Raw genomic sequence first — 21,716 nt, 5'->3', positions numbered from 1 at the left:
GCTTTTCTACCGTCAAGGCACTCAAAGCGCTTTACATCAAGGAACCAGTCACCCATTCACACACACACAGTCACAAACCAGTGTACGCAGACACTGGGGGCGAGTCGGGCTAAGTGCCTTGCCCAAGGACACAACTGCAGTATTCAATTGAGGCAGCTGTGATCGCACCGCCAACCTGCGGGCCAGTGGATCTGAATGCCATTTACAAATTAAATATTAATTTTAGATGTGTTTTGAGCTCTTACCATTGACACTCAAATAACTTTTTCCTCTCCCTGCTAAAAATCCAAATGTTGTAATGTCATTTTAATAACCTCCAGACTAACTACGGATGGTGAATTCTGAGACCTGAGAACTAAGCTATAAGATTAGTACTTTATTCACATTTCCATGGCTATTGAAACGGCCACATTTTATTAAGATTATGTAAGATCCAGCAGCTGCAGTCACATCCCTGCCTCATTATGTAAGCTCTACATTGTGCGGCGGAACGATGTATCGAAAGTCCTGTGGTTTGAAAGGAGAGACCCGTAATGGTAGTCAGAGTTTACACCGTGCCAACGTCGGATTGCCGTGACGTCAGGCTCACTGCTCGGAGCCTTAAAAATAGCGATACGGGATCTCAGTTTCTCCACTCGGGCAGACGGGGAGGAAGAGTGAGTCAGCTGTCCCGCCAACCCGGGCCAAAACACACACCAAAGCAATCGAAGACTAACCGTGAATCAATGGGTTGTAGACAGCAGCAGGGGAACGCCGAGCTGAAGGTGCCCCCTGGTCCCAATCTCAGGAGGGAAGGAGGAGAGAGGAGGATACTGGGGTTGCTAATGGCTACTGTTTCCTTGGTGATAGCAGGACTTTTTGAAGGATAAGTTGTGAAGTTTGAACCAGAACACGGTCGACTGGAGCTGTGCGACTCGTCCCTATTCACACATGATTAAGTAAATGTTGTCAAAAGTATAAAAATATCATGTATTAATTGATACTAAGACTATATCAGATACTCATTTCAGCAAGAATTCATACTAAAACACACAAATAAGACAAACTTTTACATTTTCTAAACAGTTTTAGAAGGGTCTTGAGCTTTATCAGAACAAGTCCAAGACCATATGGCATGAGAAATCAGAAATATTTTTGTTGAAAATTAAAGTCTGTCTTGTATTATCATGAGTGAGTGAGTTATCTTAAGATTTGGGAATCAATTTAGTCTAATCTGCCTTTTTACAGATAAATACAGTAGTTTTTTCTGTTCACCATCATCGTGTTCCGTCATGTGTGGGGTTGGTTGGCACAACTCGCCAGTTACACAAATTTTCTGATCACACCGACATTAGTAATTCCTGTCCATTGTCTGCCCCTCTTTGCTGCTGCTTTCCTCCCTTCTAGAAGGAGTCTTTGCACAGCGTTATGGCAGGCAACGGGGCCAAAATACCTCACTTTTCATTTCTGGATGTCTTGTCAGTCCACTTTGGGTTCAGATACATGGTCAGCACATATGGGGATACTTAAATGTTCCATATTTTATTATATTTCCCATTTCACAGTTTACCCTAAGGACATTTATGATAATATTTTGCACTGTACAGCTTGCATTACACACTTCCTAACAAATACCAAATGCAAACGTCTCGCTTCGGTTTTGTTCGGGTTGCTCTCAGCTCCTCTCCACCGTCTCCCCACTCCGTGAGCAGTCTGCTTCCCCCTCGCTATGGTTAAATATAAAGATTAGATGTAAAATATAAAAATACACGTGGTATCGGCAAGCAATTTAGGTGAAAAATATACATATACACAGTTACATCACATTACATTATATATTGTATAAAACTCTGGATGGGAGACTCTAGGACATTTCTGAGGTAAATATTGCTCATATTGACTGACTGACACTCCCCTCCTCCAGGAAGTGTTCGTGTCTCTGTGCTGTGGGTGCTCTCTGAAAACCCCTCCCCCCGTTTCAAATGATTAAATCTACTAAATACTTTGATGAAAGAAGAAACTACTTTGGGGGTTGTTTTGAGGTACAATTAACACTTAATTTAGCATAATATGGGACCTTTAATAGGTTTGAGAGCTTTTTCCAGTGCATTTTTTTAGTTGACAAATCAATCCACAGAACATGTTTTTAGATGACCATCATTTATTACAGCCCTAAAGTTTTTAGTATTATATGATCTACCGGTAGTTTTCCTTTGTCATGAATGTCCCACAGAATGGCATTAAACATACTTATCTTGCCTATTCAATTAGATGTTTATTGTAAAAAAAAATATTTTAAAAAATCCTACTTTGAGTTGCCTTATCACAGATCTGACTTGTAACTAGGCCTAGTGGCGTCATTTATTCCAATTATGCCGTGTTTAAACTCTTGACAAACACGTCTTGTTGGGAAAGAAAACAATATACCTGTGGATTCTAGAGTTTCAAATTTAAAACAATGTCGTAGGTGTGAGTCCTTTTGATTTGATATCAATGGGCTTTGATTCCACACGACGGTTCTCTCTGTGTGAAAGTACATTTGACTTTCCCTAACATCCTGCATGCAAACGGCTGCAGGGGAGTTTGCATAACGCAGCCCAGAGTCAAACTGCCAACGACTGGCAAAGTACATTACTCTCTCTGATGCACTCAAGGGGACAGAAGTACATTTGAAATGAGAAATTAAAAGAAAAAAATAGCACCAACATTTAGATTGTAATGAAAATGTTGATATTAACTGTTTGATGTCAGATAAGCAAGTTACAACAACAAAGGCCTCTAGAGCTCTGATCCTGAGTATACTATAAAGAATTCAGTAGCTGGACAACATCAATTCTTTATGATTTGGCTGAAATCTTCACCACATAGCAAGAGTCTTATTGCTGATTGTGAACAAATACAAAGTAGGTCAAAAGCGAACTATGTAGAACTAAGAATGTGGGTCCTGTACTCCGAAGATGGTTGAACTTGGATAAGTTTCTCTGATCTGGATTTGACTAAACTGACATGAGCGTCTCTGGAGAAGTCGTGCTACGCAGCAGGTTTACAACTTGCTCTGTCAACCCAAGATTGTTGAATGATTTTTGAATTTTGTTAACACCTGCCGACCAATCAGAACAATGGAGAAGGAAAGAGCAGCGTACTTCAAACCTGATGAACTGTCAATCATAATCATTGTATACGTGGAAATTGGGGGGGGGCGAACAATTTACAGGGTAGCTTAGCTGTAAATGGGAATGAGAGAAGGGAGGACATGCAGCAAATTTTCAGAACCGGGATTCAAACTACAACGCCAGCTGCACATGGAGTCTAGCATATGTGCTGCAGCCTTAACCCCTCATCCACTGTGCAGCACAGGTTTTGACTTTCAGTGTCACAGAAGCAGCGAGGTATAATCCTTTTCCAGATCTTGACAAATGTAATATTGTGTAACCATTAGTCCGATTTTGAACATAGTTTTCATAATTGTGCTTGTTTTATTTGAAGCCGGCTCCTGTCTGTGACCACACACTCCAGAGTTGTGTTCGAACAGCAGCTCGTCCTCTCATCTGACACCGCAGAGACTCCGAATAACACATCCACAGCTCTGTTCTTCATGTCTCGACTCGCACTCCCAGACTCTCCACGCTCCAAGTGTCTGCACAACGACAGGACAGACAGCATAATCACAAAGCCAAAATGTGAGAAAAATAACAATTATGATAGGACAAATTTTCTAAAGACGACTGTGTCATCTTTGCTGCATCTGAAATGAGTAAGAACATAGGTTAATTCTATAATGATTGTGTTGTCCCCGAGGTTATGACTTTCTCTGTTCAGTGCACTTTATATGCAAATGAAGCAAGGACTTTCCAAGTAAACGGAAAGCAAGAAAAAAATGTAAACTTTAACACTAACATTGATACTATTGCTTTGCCTATAATGTTCCACAGTATGATATTAGATGTAACTTTACCCCTGGAGCCAAGTCAATGGCGCCATCAGGTCAAGTTAGGTTGGATCTGAGTCTTTCAAGGTATTAGCAATAAAACACCTGAATAAAACTAGAACAACAATAATGAAATGTTGAATGCAACGTGGATACATTTAATGCTACAGTGTATAGCAATAGGACTGGATATTACCCAGTATCTACGATACACGCTGCATCTAGACACATAGTTTATATCCATAAAAATGGGTTTTAAAAGAACCATGTTTAGCTTGCTGTTTCAGAAAAAGAACTACAATCACAACAGTGTGTTTCTAGAGCCTTAACCTGCAGAAAGAGGACAGGCTGCACTATCACTGATAATGACTGGGCTTCTGCCCGTGAGACTCATTCTGCTTTCTGATTGGAGAATCAGCTTGAGAACCAAAACCAAATGACATAAAACAACGTGTGAACGAATAAATCTGCATGAACATTGTTATGAGTGAAAGCTATATTTGATTTGAACATGGAACACAGATTGGTTAAGTTTATGAAATTTGAAATCAATATTCTACATATACGGTTCCGTTAAAAGATTATTAAATTGATGTTGTTGATGCTGAATAACAAAATGGATTTGGATTTTGTGTCCACAATCTCCTTATTATACAATTGGCACGATTGAATGACAGCTCAGCAGCTCGGTAGATAAGTGTATAACTCACCACTTTCATTTTTATAATGATTTAACATTGTTTAGGAGTATTGTAATACAGAGTCTCAATACACATGGTCAAGAAGTATGTACCCACTCTCAATGTAACAGCCACTGAAAATATATGCAGTTATGGCCTTAATGATTTGAAAACACTGACTTTGGTTGATTTAAGTTAGACGTTTGATCCTTGCAATTGAGTTTGTAATGTGAAATGTTTCTCACTTTTCCCTCTCCCCAATACATATTGTGCTACCAATTTTAGGCACAAAATCCTCTTTATTCTTTCATGTTTATTCTTGATAACAAGAACAGCTTGCAACGCTTTAGCTTCAAAGTTACAGCTGCGACAAGTCAATTGATTAATCTCAAAACAAATGTAGTCATAAGTAAATGAACCGTTAACTGGTCTATACATAGGATCCAAGACATGCTGAGAAAAGTTTTATAATCGCATGGAAATGACACGGAAAATGTGTAAATGTTGTATATTTGACTTAAACACTCAAACTTATCGAATAGTTAAGTTTATATAGTAATAGAAAGAATAATCGCTTGACTAATCGATTTGCAAATTGATCCTAAGTCGCAAGCTTAGCAAATAAACACAGCCTCTGCTTTATATTCATCATATCTGCTTTTTGGGAACTGTCTCAAAGCAAAGCAAGCAGCAACTTAATAGTTCAATCTATCAATCAATCGATCAATACAACTTTATTTTTCCCCGAGGGGCGATTCGAGCACAGATACATTCACATTACGTTAGCTTTTCTGTCGAGCACATACAAAACGTGTTCATTAAGTTTGGGTTTATTTAGAGAGCTGCTAAATTTGAACGCTCACTTTTAGTAAATTGCGAAAGCTACAGTTATTTGGGCAATATGACAAAAACATGATCTCTCCATGACATTACTGAATACTTTTGCATGGATAATGATATTTTTGCGTGGCTTCCCAGCTCTTGAGAAAGTCTGTGGGAGGTTGTCAGCCATTATTGGTCTCCAGGGATTTAGACAGGAATCGCACACCGATTTAAAAACGTATCAAAATAGACATCGATGGGATATTAATGCTCTTGCCATACGTATAAATAGAATCTGACAAATATTCAATGTTGCGCTGCATATTTAGGGTTATATTTAGTGTATGGCGGTGGAAGCTGTTGTGTTTTTGTTCTCATGGATGAACGCTCGGCTTCTGTTTTGCTAATGCTGCTTTTCCACTTGCTCAGCACTAACATTCTCACCACATCCACATGTTTTTAATGTACACAAGAGCTTTTGACACCACATTACAACAAACTCTCCCTGATAATAACAGAGACTCGACGTGTTCCGCCTGTTTTGGTCACCAGAACTCATTTGTTGTTGTTGTTTTTCATCTCTCAGATCTTTTTACAGTTGGTTTTCTGACTGTAAAACTGAATAAATGACTAAAAGAGACATTCATGCATGGTTTGGATGTATGTAATCCTAGGTTTATTAATTATATATAGAACCTAGAATGCACACCTCAATCAAGGCTCTGTCTCGCAATCATGTTCAGGAATATATTTGAGGATACTACTTTTTTAATATAAAATGTATATCCTACAATACAAAATGCTATTGACAAATCAGGTTTCAGACATTGTTCCATATCAGTAAATACGTTTAATACATTTTGCATTGATCTTTGACCTTTCACTGTTTTAGTGAAATTTTAATTGCAAAAGGGAAAAACTTACAATAATACAAATCCTATTGACGAATCAGGATCTAAATGTTTTTTTTATTTATTTGACCAACTTTACTTTTATTCTATGTAGAAAAATCCATGTCAACTGAAATGTGGATTCTCTGTTTATGTATTTTGGTTATTAATGTATTACTTATTACCACAGCAATAACTATTCTTCCCAGGGTTCACATAATTACACAGTTTTACACATGTTAATTTTTTTAGTACGAGACATTTTCACTCTAAAACGTTTGCATTTACCGTGCAAGATATTAAAAAAATGTTTTAATTTAGCAACATTTAATGACAATGTCTTTTTTAAGTATAGCTTGTATTTCAAAAGGTCAGTATTAAATATGGAGACAGATTATTCAGTATTGATACAGCTTTGTATATGACTGATTTCTTTGAAGTGTCTGTTTGAGTTAAGTGTCTGGTCTTAACTCCTTGTCAATCTGTTCCCTTGATTATAAAGGCATGCTGGCTCTTTGGACAGAGAAAACGTTCTTGAAAATAGGCTCAGTTTGCAGATAATTACAGCTGAAAGTTCCAACAAAACCTTGAGTGTTGACCAACAAACTAATACGACATTTTGTACACATCAGGAACATGTCCTTGTCAGCAAATTCCAACAACGTCTTCGTGGAGTTGTATCCTCCATTGGCCTCCGTCTGTCTCTCCTTCCCTTGTCTTTCAACTCTCTCCGTACATTTCTAATTCTTCCTCGGCTCTTGTCCAAAACGTTCTTTGGGCTAAGTGTTGGCGCAGTGCTGGTGAAGTCATATAAAAGGCTGTCTCTCTTAAAAGTGATGCATGACTCCTCTGGACGTGACTGCTTTAGTAAAGTAGACCTCAGTGCCAGGACACAGCCTTGCTACTGTGCACTGGGCAAACCTCAATACCAGGGTAACCTAAGCCTATAGTCTCTTGTTTTATGCCTCCTTAAACATTGTAAACTATTGTAATAAGCTTTAATCTCGACATGCACCAACACTGGTTTTGGGTATTGTCATTCAGGCCAGGTTAAAGGTTAAGCCAACTGAACATCTCCTAATGTTATTTTCACTTAAGTTTATAGAATGCCTCATCATCATCTTACTCAAAGTTGTATTTACATTAATTTCTGCACGTTTGAGTCATCTTATTGTGCTCGAGTGCTCAGAAAATGCCTGTTTTCACCGCCCACATCGCTGTATTTAGTTGCTATTATCTGAATAATTAAGACACAGAGTCACATGCACAACGTTCAAAAGTATTGAGTGGCCATTTGTCCAAAATAAAAACATCCGCTGTTTGATTCGGTGAAATTTCCTTCTGAAGAGGCGGAGGTCATTAGTTCTGCAGTTTCTTGCAAGCCAATAGTCCCATTTCGTAAGATGTTTTGGATCAATATCGCGGTTTATAATCAACTAAATGTTAAATAATTATCCACTTGTGTTATAGTTTAATGATAAGTACAGGAGAAAAAGCATAATGTGTCTTTTGTTGCATTAACCCTTTATATCCCTTATGCCCCCCCACCCACCCATTCTGCAGTTGCCAAGGAAACACAGGCTCGATTATGTGTCTGAGCCTGTGACTGCGAATTTATAACAAGTCCCTCCCAGCACCAGCACGGGCTTTGTGTTGTGTTTGCGTTTCCACCTTCTGTCTAAGTCAATTTGGTCATTATTTTAGGAGCTGTCAAACGTGCAGCAAAAGCAAGGTGGATATTTTAAGGGTTTCTCTTTTGCAAAGCAAAATATTTTAAAGGAAAGTTATTTTTTAATGGGGGAAAAAAAAAGATAATTTGTGCATCAAGTGCTCTTTTTGAAAAAGTTTTGGGCAGGGAGGGGGGCGTGTGTCCAGATTGTGTCACACACTATTATTACACACTGTTGTCATGTTCCGGGGCCAGTGCTGTCACGACACTAACATTTCAAACTCAATGTTGATACTAAGGAATACGCTCAATGCTTGATACTGATTTTGATACCACAATGATACAAGTATAGACAAGTTTAGACAATAGACTGACATTTTCAACACAAAATCAAAGTACCATCTGTATTATACATTGTGTTATACTAGTTCTAAAATCTTGTCAAGTTAAAGTGTTTCTTTTAGTATCAAATGGGATGAGATTTTCAATACTTTTGACAACCCTTGGGCAAGACACCACTTAAGCCACCATCTCTGCCTGAAAGTTTTAGTTGAATTGATTTAAAGTGCACTAGACAAAACATTTCACTAACGTAGGGATCGATTTTATTCAACAATAATCCTGTTTTTACCCAGCACATAGTGATGTTTATTGTACTTGTTAGCTGGACATGAGTGGTACTACAAACTGTAAATGTAACTACAATGTCTGGGCTAATACATTTGCCTGATTCAAGCAATTTCCTAGTTTTTATTACAGGTACTTGATTCAGTTGTTACTGTAATTCTAGTTATCGTTTTTCCGACTTGATGACTGGAACACTCCCAGGTCCGAGTTCCAATCTCAGAAGATGACTGAAATGCTCAAATTAGAGTTTAGATTTCATTTAAATTTAAATTTGTGTTTAAATATTATTTTAATAGACTGTAGCTTATTGATGACATCAGCAATACTTTTTTTAAAGAATGTTTTGGCCCGAAGGCTGTAGTAGACCGGAAAGGGGGTGAGAGAGAAGGGAGGACATGCAGTAAATTGTCGACATTGTGGACATGCAGTAAAAGACTCGGGATTCAAACTCACGACACTGCGGCCGGCTGCACTTGGAGCCCGGCATACGTGTGCTGTGCCTTAAATGTATAATTAGAAAAACATTAAACGTTTCCTATGCACTTTCCACCATTGAGTATAGTAAAGTTTTAAATGTGTTTTTCAGGCCTGAGACGCAGCAGAAAGACCCAGTGAGCACCCCTCCTCCCCCGCCGCCCCCTCCACCCCCTCCGGAGCCCGTGGGACCTCCTGAACCCGAGGAGGAGATCTTGGGCTCGGACGATGAGGAGCAGGAGGACCCCACCGACTACTGCAAAGGTCAGAAAACACAACAATTAAAGGTGCACTAAGTACATGTTTCTGGCGTCTCCGTGGAGGTGTTATTGCTTTGCCTGGAATGGACACCAGTAATGTACATTTTTGTAAACTCGATAGAAGAAGATAGAAACATTGGCTGATAAAATATATACATGATCTTACAAATCATACAAAAAGGAAAATAACAGTGCATCTAGTGCATGTTTTATTATTTTATTTTGGCATTTGTAAGTATAGTTGTTCTGTCTTTAATGTTACGGTGGTACGTTATTGTTGTTCTAAATAGTGAAGGGCAATATGGCCCAAAATGTTCATCATATTAAATACAAAAAAGAAAATTTGCGAGAATTATATAATCGACAATATAATATATGCAAAACAAACAAAACAAACAATGGAATCTAAAATATTAGTACTGATATTTAAGTCATAGTTTTAAGTTCTGCCTCCACTGGTCAAGGCCTTTGGTAGTTATTTTTCATGTTTTTAGGCTCTGGAGAGCCTCCACAGTCAGCGTTAAAGTGTCTCTAATTAGTCTGACTGGATCCCTTTTCAACTTCAAGTAAAATCAGCCTCAGCCTCATGCTAAATTACATTGCAATATTCCATATTCTATACTGATCCAAATACAAATGGCGATATATCATAAAGAATATGATATGGCCCAGCCCTAGTTCTAAATGCAGTATATACTTTTTCTTACAATCACAGTACAAAATGTCATAGTCAGTTGCTTAATTAAGTGAAAGTTCACTACTTTCCTCACCTGCACAAGCTTCACCTCCAGGCCTGCACTGCCTGCTCAGCCTCTGCTCGCTCATTTCTCATCGCACATGTTCATGCCACGCCCATCACCCATCACCACCCAGCCCCAGCCTATCAGTGCTCTGCCACTCTCGCTCCTCCAGTCAGCTGTCCAGCTCACGTAGCCCTCCTCCACCCCAGCACCACCACAGCAGAGGATTCATTAGTTTTCACTTGTTCAGGCCTTTTTATTTCAACCAGCACCAGTGTCTAGGGCCCAAAGGGGAACTGTTCTTACTCATATCCGGCTGTGCACCTCCCTCACCTCCCTCACCATCCAAAAGCATTCATTTGCTTCAGCGCATTCATTTACCTCCTTTTGAGTCCGTCCAGATTGAAGTGCAATAGTCTTCATTAGTATGCATAATAACATGTCTGGCCTTTCAAACGTAGTAGCTTATGTTTTTCAATGAAGCACACCTACAACACAGATTTGATGCCATGTGGCCGGGTAATCACAGCGAGGTTTTCTTATGGTCCATAAAACTATAAAATAAATCTACCAAATAAAAGGTTGTGAGTGCCTGATGCGCTCCTCTGTCTCTTTGACCTTGCTTGTTTACAGCGATGTCTGCAAAGGGATTATGTGTCATTGGCTGGTTATCACTTGCAGCCTCCATAACCTTCATCTTGCCTCTTTTTATCTTCCTCAGGAGGATACCATCTGGTGAAGATCGGGGATTTGTTCAACGGGAGGTACCATGTGATCAGGAAGCTCGGGTGGGGACATTTCTCCACTGTATGGCTCTGCTGGGACATACAGTAAGTCACGGTCAAGTACAGTTACTAGAGATGCCCTGCGGTAATATAATGTACCCTATGGAAAACTAAATACCCAGCTGCCATGGGGTCTGTCTGTTAATGTTGTGTCTATGGGTGGTTTCAAGAGTCTAGAATGTGATGATGTCATGACCTCAGATGGGGGGGAAAAGCCAGAATCCCCTGTTGATCACATTGTACTTAACTGTGAAATATTAAAAGGTTTATTCACAAATGTGTAATCTTAAGAGTTCTATTAGTGACTAGACTCATTCACTTCTTGTATTATAACAGAACTCTGTAATTTAGCACTATTAATTTGAGCTGCCCCCAACTGTATTGAATATTATTGGACTATAATGTTGTGATGTCATCTGAAACCCAACAATTGGGCCTTTTCACAATAAACCCGACTAGTTCAGGTTGCCGTAATCTCTGTGGGAATTAGCCGAGTCTTGCCCAAATAAATCAAAATAAAAAAGAGACCAAGTTAAAGATGGATAATCACTGGAAGAATGTAATTTTTTTTGCCTACCATGTAAATATGTGAAACCTATGTGTTTATTAAAGTGTTTTTATCCACCTTTTGTTAATTAAATCATGATTTATTTTTGTGAGACTCGGCTAATTCCTCATAAGTAATGAACAAATCAGGAAATGGAACTCCACGTTTTTAAGGCAAGCAGACTTAGCTGGTCCGTTTTGTTAAAAGGGCCCATTGTTAAATTGAAGAGTGACATGAAAAGTTATGTATTCATGCAGGGTATGGAATCTTGTCACTAATATTGATGATACTTTCCAACAATCATAGACATTACAACAGTCTATAAGCCTATATGGGTTAAGATATATACCCTATAAGGGTCAGGTTATATTAAGAACATTGTTTTTTAAAATTTAGATTAGCATAGCAAGATTTTGAATATTTCTCATGCAGATAAATTAACATCAACACAGAATACTGTCTCCTGCCCCCTTCTGAGAGTGAGACATCATCTCATTCTTGAATGTGAAAACAACCAGTAGCAAGACGCTCACCACAAACACATCATGACCTATAAAAGAGGAAAGAAAGACGACACTCCTCTCGCGTAACACAACCTCACACATTCAAAGCCTCTTGTACATACTTTATCCTGTCCGTCACCTTCAATAAGAAAAGCTTTTTCTTTACACTATGTAAACACTTTGGTGGTTGCAAAGGAAAGGAAGGAAAGACAACAAACATTTTCATCAAAGGAATCTTTTTTTTATCCTCAAAGAGAAGGGAATTATGTTGGTTTTGACCACTGACGATGTTTGTTTACAATTTACAGGCTTAAATCGGAATAGTCATTATTAAATAGTGGTGACAAAAATTAATATCCTACAATATACATGTATATTATAATATCCCAATGACTATTATGGCAATAACATGGTTTGTTTAAAAGAATGTATGTTTGCTGCTTGGGTGATGATCTTTCAGCTGCAACACAGTATTTAAATCCAACTGTGGCTTCTAATTTCTGAAACAACCATGTGGAAAGACAAATCCCGTGGTCATGGAAGTGTATTTGAGAAGGGTCAAATCATTGGCATCAAGCAGAGAAAACGTTTAAGGAGAAGCAGAAACAAATCTACTACAGATCTGAACCCAGTTAGTGTGTTTGGGACGAGCTGGAGAAAATTATAAATAATGTAACACCGGAATGAAATTAATCTTTTAACATGGGAGTAGCTTCTTGAAACAATGTAAAGGCAGTGTATTAGCGGATTATTTAAAATGATAAATAGTGCTAATATATGACTAAAAGCTAGGACTGAAATACCACTAGTGTAATACCACTAGCTGTAAAAAAAATAAAAAAACCTTCATATAAAGTTGCTTAATTAAACTGTATATAGGCTTTATGCATACACATCATCATGGCAACACCTACCAAAATCACTCTGAGAAACCAGGGTTGCCTGATTTCCGAGAAAGCTTCAAAAGACGCTTGAAAAAATCCTGCAGAACATACAGAGCAACTGTATTTTCCTATATGTATTTGTGAAAGTAGCATTCCTCCGATGACACGGACCCCCTTCTTTCTCTCACACACGAAGAAGCTCCACAGACGCTGATCACCTTGGATATGAGAATTCAGGAATTTTATTAAGTTAAGTTAAGTTTTCAAAAATGTGTTCATGAAATATATAAATACAATGCAGCAGCTCTTAAAAAGCCCCCCAAATCTGTCGGAAATCTGCGGATCTGGCAACACTGGCGCCTTCATCTTCCCTGTCACTGTTTGTTTTCGTTTGCGTGGCAACAACACCAGATGATTGACAGGATTGTCGGGAGCGTGTCACCTTCCACCCTGTTCACAGCATCCCATAAACTCATTTGCTCCTGTCACTGGTGTTAATTACTCTAATGCTGCCAATAATGCACTCAGAGGGAGTCCAGTTGCCTTATTTAGGCTTTCACAATTAGTCACGACCTCACTTGTTAGGAGTCGACTGGCTAGAGATCACTAGTTTCAGTTTCTAGATGACGTCACACCCTAAAAGATGGGGGTGGGCCAGTATTGATACTATTTCAGATGACATCACACATCAGTCTCTGTAGACCTATAATGTTTCATTGAGAAGGGGGTTGGTACTGTTAATATTATTGTTATTGTGCTAATTTTATGGGTTGTAGACATCAAGGGCCTCATCATTGTTTTTAATGTACCTGTTTTTATGAAAATAATATACCAACAAAGGAAAATTGTCATTTTCCTAGGAATGGGCGATATTCTAATTAATTTATATCATGATTTTAGAAAGAGCGAGGGAGAGAGTCTAAATCTCCTTTCTCATCACAACTCATGTACCCCAAGTGGCTTTATACTGTCTAGAAGATTGAACTACAACTTATCTCTTCAATTGAGAGTTCACACTTCACTGTGATTGACTAAATCCACTTGTCACTCACTCACAGAGCCTGACAGAGGCTGACCAATCGCTGTGTCTGTGTTGGATGTGTTGTCCATTTATAGAAATGCTCTCAAACATGATGATATCACCATAAGAACATATTGTTATGGAGCTCATATCACCATTCTATTTCCATAGTAATTCTCCCTTCTCCCTTTCTTTCTACATCTAATATCTTAATTATTAGATGTAGAAAGTCCACAGTGATCCCAAGTCACAAGTGCTGCTTTTACAAGACACTATAAGTGGGGAAAACAAAATGTGCTAATTTACCAGAAAAAGAAGGCACCAGTGCTATAACAGCTGAAACTGCCCTTTCTCCTTGTGTATGTGGTTTTCTAGTTTTCACCACAATCCACCTGAGTACAACAGCTTTTACCACAGGCTCTTGTGCAGAAGCTTCTGGTGCACACAGATAGCACATGTAGTATAAAATATGATAAAGCAACAGCAACGCTTTAACTGGAGCTGTTTAACTTGCAATATGTAAACTGGAGGCTGACGCTTAAGTGATACGTTTAAGGCTTATCTTGCTTTTAAAAATACTAACTTTAAAATAGTTTAACCCATTAACCATTAAGATATTAAATTTTCTTGCACTTGTTAATAATAATGATAATGATGATGATGATGATGATGATGATGATGATGATGATGATGATGATGATGATGATGATGATGATAATAGTCTTAATAATAATTAATCATTTGTCTCAAGTTAAGTTTTTTAGGACCAAGTTTTCATGGAGATATTCCTTATCAAGAAAATATTTATCTTTTTGAACAACTGAACTGATTTTAGAAAAGAAAATTTATGAAAGTACAAAGTTTAATTATCCGTATTGTCTAATCTTTGGTGAAAAAAAAAATCAAAAACTGCATGCGCACTGCCTCGCCCCCTCTAAAACCACAAGTCAATGTGTTTCAAAGCATTGTTGAAAAGGTGAGCCTGTTATGTAATCTGAATATATTTAAGACAAAATGCCACACGCTCATACATTTGCACGTCCATTTGTCGTGTGGGTAGTGTGAAGTAGACCAGGACTATTTGTTCTCTATATTTGACGTAGAGATATTAATCAGCATTATTGGCCATTGGAACCTGTTAGAATGACATTTAACTGTGCTATTGTTTTTCTTTTCAGAGTGAAGAACTTTGTGGCGATGAAGGTGGTGAAGAGCGCCCAACATTACACAGAGACGGCCCTGGATGAGATCAAACTCTTAAGATGTGTACGCATTTGTGTTCATTTATTTATCTAATTCTCATAATATTCTTATAGATGCCCCAGTTGCCTTTTCTTAGTAACATAAATAGGTAAAAATAAATAAATTGGTATGTATATTTGTATCTGCTTTGTCTGGAATGCTTCACGGTATAAAATGTTCTCCAATTGCAGGTGTTTTAATTGCTCATCTTCTTTGCTTATGTAGACAAATAAGTCAGAATATCCCAGGCAAAGCAATAACATCTATGGAAACAGGCACCAGGAAAGTTACATAGTGCACCTTTAAGAGAAGGTGAATGACACAATTGCGGATACAAGGTCAGCTGAGCAATAACCTTTTACGTTTTGTCGGACTGCTGAAAATTCTGTTACGATGGAGATAGACCCTCTGACTTTTCCTCTTATTTAAATTCAAGTCGAACATTCTGAGATGAATCAGGCTCAGTTTGTGCTCCAAATAAACAAACAAAGAAATTACACTAAAATTAAATAAAACATATTTGTAGGACTTTTGTATGGATTCGTGTATGGATACCTGGACAATTTCCCCAAAACTACTTTTTAGTCAAATTAGTTTCAATTAGATTATTTAAAGAGGAAGTGTCAAAAATCAAATGCCCAGCTTATTTCTCTCTCTATATTTACCAAAAGAAATCTATTTTCGGAATTTGAAATCTGATATTCCTCTGTGCACAGCTTGAGCACACTTATAATCAGAGTACATCAGACATCAGAGGCCAAAACTGCAGAGTCTCAGCTTCACAAAGAGTCCAGGCAAGTGTTTGTGTTCCAACGGGTTCAGGAACAGCTTCCGTTTGAAATGGGGCTCATTTTAGGGAAAATAGATCCTCATGGTAAGAGGGTTCTTATCAAAAATCCAATTCCGCCAAAACTATTTCCTTAAAGCATTTGGGATCTTTCCTCTCCGTTCCTCCTGCTTCTTTTTCCTTATTTTTTTAACATTCTCATTACAATAGAAAAACAAGAATTGTAGACGAAGCCCGCACTCTTCATGTCTAGACTGACAGCTCACTAGACGAGAAAGGGGCTTGTTTTGGTATTCTTCCTGTCATTCTGTGGCTCTGTGTGTCTCATTGTGATTCTGTGCTGCAGGTGCGAGAGAGCGATCCCGACGACCCAAACAAAGACATGGTTGTTCAGCTGATAGACGACTTCAAGATCTCGGGAGTCAACGGCATTCGTATCCTGTTCAGAGTCAAACTGATGTGTCTGCAGTGTGAATGAGGCAGCTAGGGAGAAAACTAGGACTAATGTTACTTCAAAGGCTAGTATTGGTAGAGTAGAAGTAAAAGTACTCAGAATGTCTTAGTAGTAGTATTGTTTATAGTATTTGAATCTACAACAACTGCTACAGCAACTTCATTTATGACTGTGCTCACTGATTATTGCTACTGCTATTACTGCTTTACAATTATTTATATGTCTAAGGTAAAGTAGGCCTGTACTTTATGGTCCCTTTATTGTGTTAATTGCCCTATGCATTTGACCCATCCTCATTGTTTTCATTAGGACTGCCATGATTAATTGACTAATTGCCTACAAAAATAATTGTAGTCATATTTATTTTATTTGTAATTTTTTATCTGAACTATACAGACTGTAAAACACTAATCTTTTAATAACAAAGTCATTTATTTTATTTATTTTATTTATTTTATTTATTTTATTTATTTTATTTATTTTATTTATTTTATTTATTTTATTTATTTTATTTCAAGCAAGTTAGTAGATACAAAGAATTACAAAGAAGAACATGTCACCAAAACAAAGAACTATTCTAGTTTCTTTATTTGGAAATATTCTATCACCAAATTTCAGCTTCTATTTGGTTGGTAATGTAGTTAAAATGGTCTCAGTGTACAAAAGAAATAACCATTTGTCTAGTCAACTAATGAAAAATGACACTTTACTTCAGTTGCCCATTCTTCCTTACTGGGTATTTAAAATCTCAATCAAAAAGTACCTTACCTTTACTGCACTATTGTGATACAGTATATCCTAAATACGTTTCCTGTATGTGTAATATTCTATGCATTGTTCCTTGACTCTGGTGCAGATGTGTGTATGGTTTTTGAGGTACTCGGTCACCACCTGCTCAAGTGGATCATCAAATCTAACTACCAAGGTCTGCCCCTGCCTTGTGTCAAGAGCATCATCCGACAGGTGAGGACAGGCGCGCTCTAAATCAAGTGCACTTATCAGACCGCAGACCTGCAATAACTCAATCAGTTTTCATCAAATAAAAAAACTCCAAAACTTGACCCGTTTATACTGCATTGAAATAGCTTTGATGTAGGTATTTTTGACCTTGTAGAGGACACTTTAGTTAAAGTGGACATTGCAAAATCAACTTAACTGAGCTTTTAAACTGGTTACAACAATTTTCGTATATTATTAGTGTCCTCAAACTTGTATATTGATTAATTCCTACATGTTTAAGAAATCCTGTTTTGTCCTGCAACTGACTCAGAAAATTCCTTTTTTCACCTTCCCCCGCCACTTCTCTATATTTACACACGATTATTTGAAAAATTCAGACTTCGAGTGACACATGCCGGTTCTAAAAGTTCATGTAGCCACTTTTCAAGAATAAAAACACGTTGAAGACAATCTTCTGCTTGTTACAGTGAAATGTCACTATGACAAGGCGGGGCTTATCAGTTCTACAGATTTCAACAGGAAGTCAATGGACCTGTTTCTATTACTAAGCTGTTTTAGATCAATATTGCGATTTCTAATGTACAAAATTTATAATGTTGACTTTCATGTTATATTCCAATACAAAGTAGCTGAAATAATAGCATAGCAAAACATAATACGTCTCCTTTAACGTGACTGGCGATATAGCCATTTGTCTCGATCGTACACAATTTACAGACTGCCGTTGCATTCTTGATCAACACAGTGTTCATTCAAGTTCAAGTATTTTTCAGCAAAATTCCACTTTATTTTTCTGCTGTACTATGCTTGACTTACAGTATATATTGTATTGTAAAACAGTATGTACAGAGAATAAACATTTCTGCTGTGCCGCTTTAGAGACAACACCATTGCTTGTAATTTGAGATAATTGTGTGGTCTGCATGCAAACGATTTCAAACAAGTGGGCTCAAACGCTCTGCAGAGGCTTTAAACAGTGCATGGGTCTGTGCTCTGACTTCGGTCCTGTTCTCCTGAGACTGGGGCTTTCAGACGTCGTCCCCTGAGCCACATGAGGAGCCTGTGAAGCCACTGAGCCATTTAAGCAGCTTTAGAAAAACATTGTAAATGAGAACAAATTAATAGAGGACTGTGTGATTTGGGAACAAAAACAACACACAAGCGTATCGAAGGAAAGTGGTAATAATTGTGAATAGCTTAATTTATGTTCAGTGGAGTTTTAGATTGAAAACTGTAAAAGTCGTGTGTATGTGTTTTTCTTGTTTATTGCAAGACATTATTTTACGTGGAATGCCCCATTGTTTAATTTAGATTTAAAGGAGACACATTATGCTTTTCTTTCCCAGGTACTTAGTATTGAACTGTCCATTTTACATTTTGTTCATCGTAAACCGTAATATTGATCTAAAACGGCTTAAAGCTGAGGTACCCAACTAAATTCTGTTTCCACCCTAAAAAGTGTATTGTAAAAGCAGAACTTTGTGGAAAAATTAGACCTCAACATGCAACTGAGCACAGGGGATGTGGGCGGGGATACGAGGGGGGTGAAAACCGGCATTTTCTGAGCAATACAGGATTACTTAAACATGCAGAATACAGCTTTGAGTAAGATAATTATTAAAGTTGTTTTTGCATAAAACACAATGTCCCCTTTATGCTTTGGCCAGAAGAATACAAGACAATAAAGATGTTACACGGGCATTTTATGAGTGCAGGCAGGACGCAAAAATGTTTTCAACCAAATCTGCTGTCTGTCTTTCTGCTCATTGTAGGTGCTGCAGGGTCTGGACTATCTCCACACCAAATGTAAAATCATTCACACGGACATCAAACCAGAGAACATCCTCATGTGTGTGGACGACACGTTTGTGCGGCGGATGGCCATGGAGGCGACGGAGTGGCAGAAGGCTGGAGCTCCGCCTCCGTCTGGGTCAGCAGGTAAGGACCAGTGTAAGGGAAAATCAGCATGTTTGGTGCTTGGCAATCTTTATCGTAAGGAGAGAAACAAATGATGATTTAAAATGGTGGTGAATATTGAATTGATATTTCATTTCTTCTTTGGGTTCAACTCCAGGTCCAAATGTAGGAGACGGCTTGAAACCGACGCTTTTGCTTTGAAAATACAACTTTCATTAAATCCAGTACCTCACAGAAAATCCTATCCCACATCAAACAATCGTCTAAAGCGCCTTGAGATTCGCTTTGACATGAATGGCTGTGTTATAAATGAACAAGAATAAAAAACTAGAAGCTCATGTGTAATGGGAAGTCGCTCACTAAAGCTATAGTTATTCGCAGTCTGTTGGTGCCACAAAGGCGTATCTTTTGCCTTTTCATCTTCTGCCTCCAAGTTCTGCCAGAAAAAGAACACACTTCTCAGAGAAATAGACCTCCTGAACTCAAAATGAACCCTGTCCTCTGTACGAACCCCTATAAGCTGTCAATTGCTTGCACCAGCCAATGGAGAGTCTGTTTTGTGCCTTAGATCCATTATATGCATTTGCACAAGACAGAAAGTTGTCCACTCGTCCACTGCATCGTCCCTTTGCTCTGGTGAAAATAGTGAAAAGATCATTTTTAAACGTATACATTTATTTTGTATTATTGGGACAAATACTCTGAATTTCTGTATCTGGGATGTGATTTGAATTTCCTACTTATTTTACAAGTTTCTGATGCATTTTGATAAACAGAATATAACGTAACAAAAATCAGGATAGGGTGAATTTTGGTTCTGTGACCAGGCTCTGATGATTGTTTCTTTTTTCTGTCTGTCAGTTAGCACAGCCCCTCAGCTCAAACCAGTGAGTACGATTGATGTGAGTATGAAAAAGAAGCAAACTACACACACAAACAAACAAACAAACAAACATAAATACACAGCACTCACTTGAAATCACACAATGTATCTATTTTAACAGCTTATAAACTACTCTTTACTTTTGTCTCTGAACCTGTGTGTTCTCATAGTTTGACTTTTCCACAGTTTTATTTTAAGTTGTTTTGTTTTTTAGATTTTTTTTTATGTTGTACTATTCAATTATCAAGTATCACGTTAGAGAAAAAAAAAAAAGTACCAGTTAGCAAAAAGGTTATTTTACCGTGATTGTTAGAAATATGAATGCGCCAAATGTACATTAAAAAAAAAAATCCCCTGGGCCAGGGCTATTCAATTTAATATTCCAGAGGGCCTGATTTTTTGGCAGGCCAAGGCCTCTGGTGCTCAACATGCCACTACTGTAACAACATTTTGGATCACAAAAGATCTCCAACACTGTTACAATGAATCAAGTTAATACAATAAAATAACTACTAATATATTAGATCTTTGTGAGAAATAACGTACAAAATGCTTTATCAACATATCTTGCAAAATTGCCCATTCTGTACTGAACCAGAATTAAACTGGGACTAGACTAATACCAACCAGGTCTGAACCAGAACTAACCCAGAATCAAAACCGCTCTAAAGCAGAATTAAACAAGGACTAAAGCAAGACCAAACCAGGTTTAAACTAGAGCTAACCCAGAATTACCAGTAAACAAAATTATTTTGAAGATATTTGGAAGCTTGGTTGTGGGCCGGATTAAATCACTTTGAGGGCCTGATTTGGCCCCCGGGCCTTGTGTTGAATAGCCGTGGCTTAGGTGGTCCACTTAAATGGAGTAGAGTAGAAAGGACAAATATCACACAAGAAATATTACGTTGTGTAAAATTACTTTTACACAACGTAATATTTCTTGTGAAATGTACTTAAACAGATACCTAAAAATGTTATTTATAATTGTACTTTTGCTTTTGCACTTTGTTATTTTCCACCACAGAGTACAGTACCATACAAAAAATATATACTCCCATACTCTCCTACACACACTCCTATAGCAATCAACCGTATAACGTTTGTTCTTTTTTTTAAATAAATACAAAGTGATCCACAAGCCAACATAGAGACAAGCATTTAACATAACACATTGTAATTTCGTGGCTTTTGATGGCAAATGATTTGATGGCAAATGATAGAAAAGCTAACCATTGGTAAAACCTAAGTAAACCTTCTGCACGTTTCTTTTCTCCCCTCCATGGTACTTATTGCGCTCTCCATTCTTGCGTTCAGATGGGTAAAATCTCCAAGAACAAGAAGAAGAAGCTGAAGAAGAAGCAGAAGCGCCAGGCCGAGCTGCTGGAGAGACGGATGCTGGAGATCGAGGCCTTGGAGCGAGAGGCGGAAAAGAAGGACGATGAGGACGAGGACCAGGCCAAAGACGGAGAGGAGAAGGGCTCCAGAGAGACCAACCGCGGGACCCCGGAGCAGACCGCACCAGCGCTGGGGCCCAGTATGGCTCTGGGAGAGAGCGATGAGGAGGACGAAGAGGAGGAAGAGGGAGAGGAGGACGAGGAGGAGGGGGGAGGAGCGGAGAGACCGACCAGGCTCACCAACCACACATGTGAGTGACAGTTTGTGGA

General features: G+C 38.2%; 2 protein-coding genes across 4 annotated transcripts in view; one reads left to right on the top strand and one right to left on the bottom strand.

The window, feature by feature from the left end:
* Positions 1–21,716, bottom strand: part of adck2 (aarF domain containing kinase 2) — a 226,913-nt gene that overhangs the window by 186,814 nt on the left and 18,383 nt on the right. The window lies entirely within an intron of this gene.
* Positions 1–21,716, top strand: part of srpk2 (SRSF protein kinase 2) — a 92,117-nt gene that overhangs the window by 56,593 nt on the left and 13,808 nt on the right. For all 3 annotated transcript variants that reach the window (XM_072434848.1, XM_072434847.1, XM_072434849.1), the window contains 8 exons: positions 9,182–9,333; positions 10,791–10,899; positions 14,988–15,075; positions 16,185–16,272; positions 17,149–17,255; positions 19,025–19,190; positions 20,031–20,071; positions 21,367–21,697. In XM_072434848.1, coding sequence (XP_072290949.1) covers positions 9,182–9,333; positions 10,791–10,899; positions 14,988–15,075; positions 16,185–16,272; positions 17,149–17,255; positions 19,025–19,190; positions 20,031–20,071; positions 21,367–21,697 — 1,082 coding nt within the window. The remainder of the gene's footprint in view (positions 1–9,181; positions 9,334–10,790; positions 10,900–14,987; positions 15,076–16,184; positions 16,273–17,148; positions 17,256–19,024; positions 19,191–20,030; positions 20,072–21,366; positions 21,698–21,716) is intronic.

The sequence above is a fragment of the Eucyclogobius newberryi genome, unplaced genomic scaffold, assembly GCF_026437365.1.
Source record: "Eucyclogobius newberryi isolate DKJ021-1_F unplaced genomic scaffold, fEucNew1.0.hap1 SCAF_7, whole genome shotgun sequence".
NCBI classification, from domain to species: Eukaryota; Metazoa; Chordata; class Actinopteri; order Gobiiformes; family Gobiidae; genus Eucyclogobius; species Eucyclogobius newberryi.
This window is presented reverse-complemented; position numbering and strand designations above follow the sequence as displayed.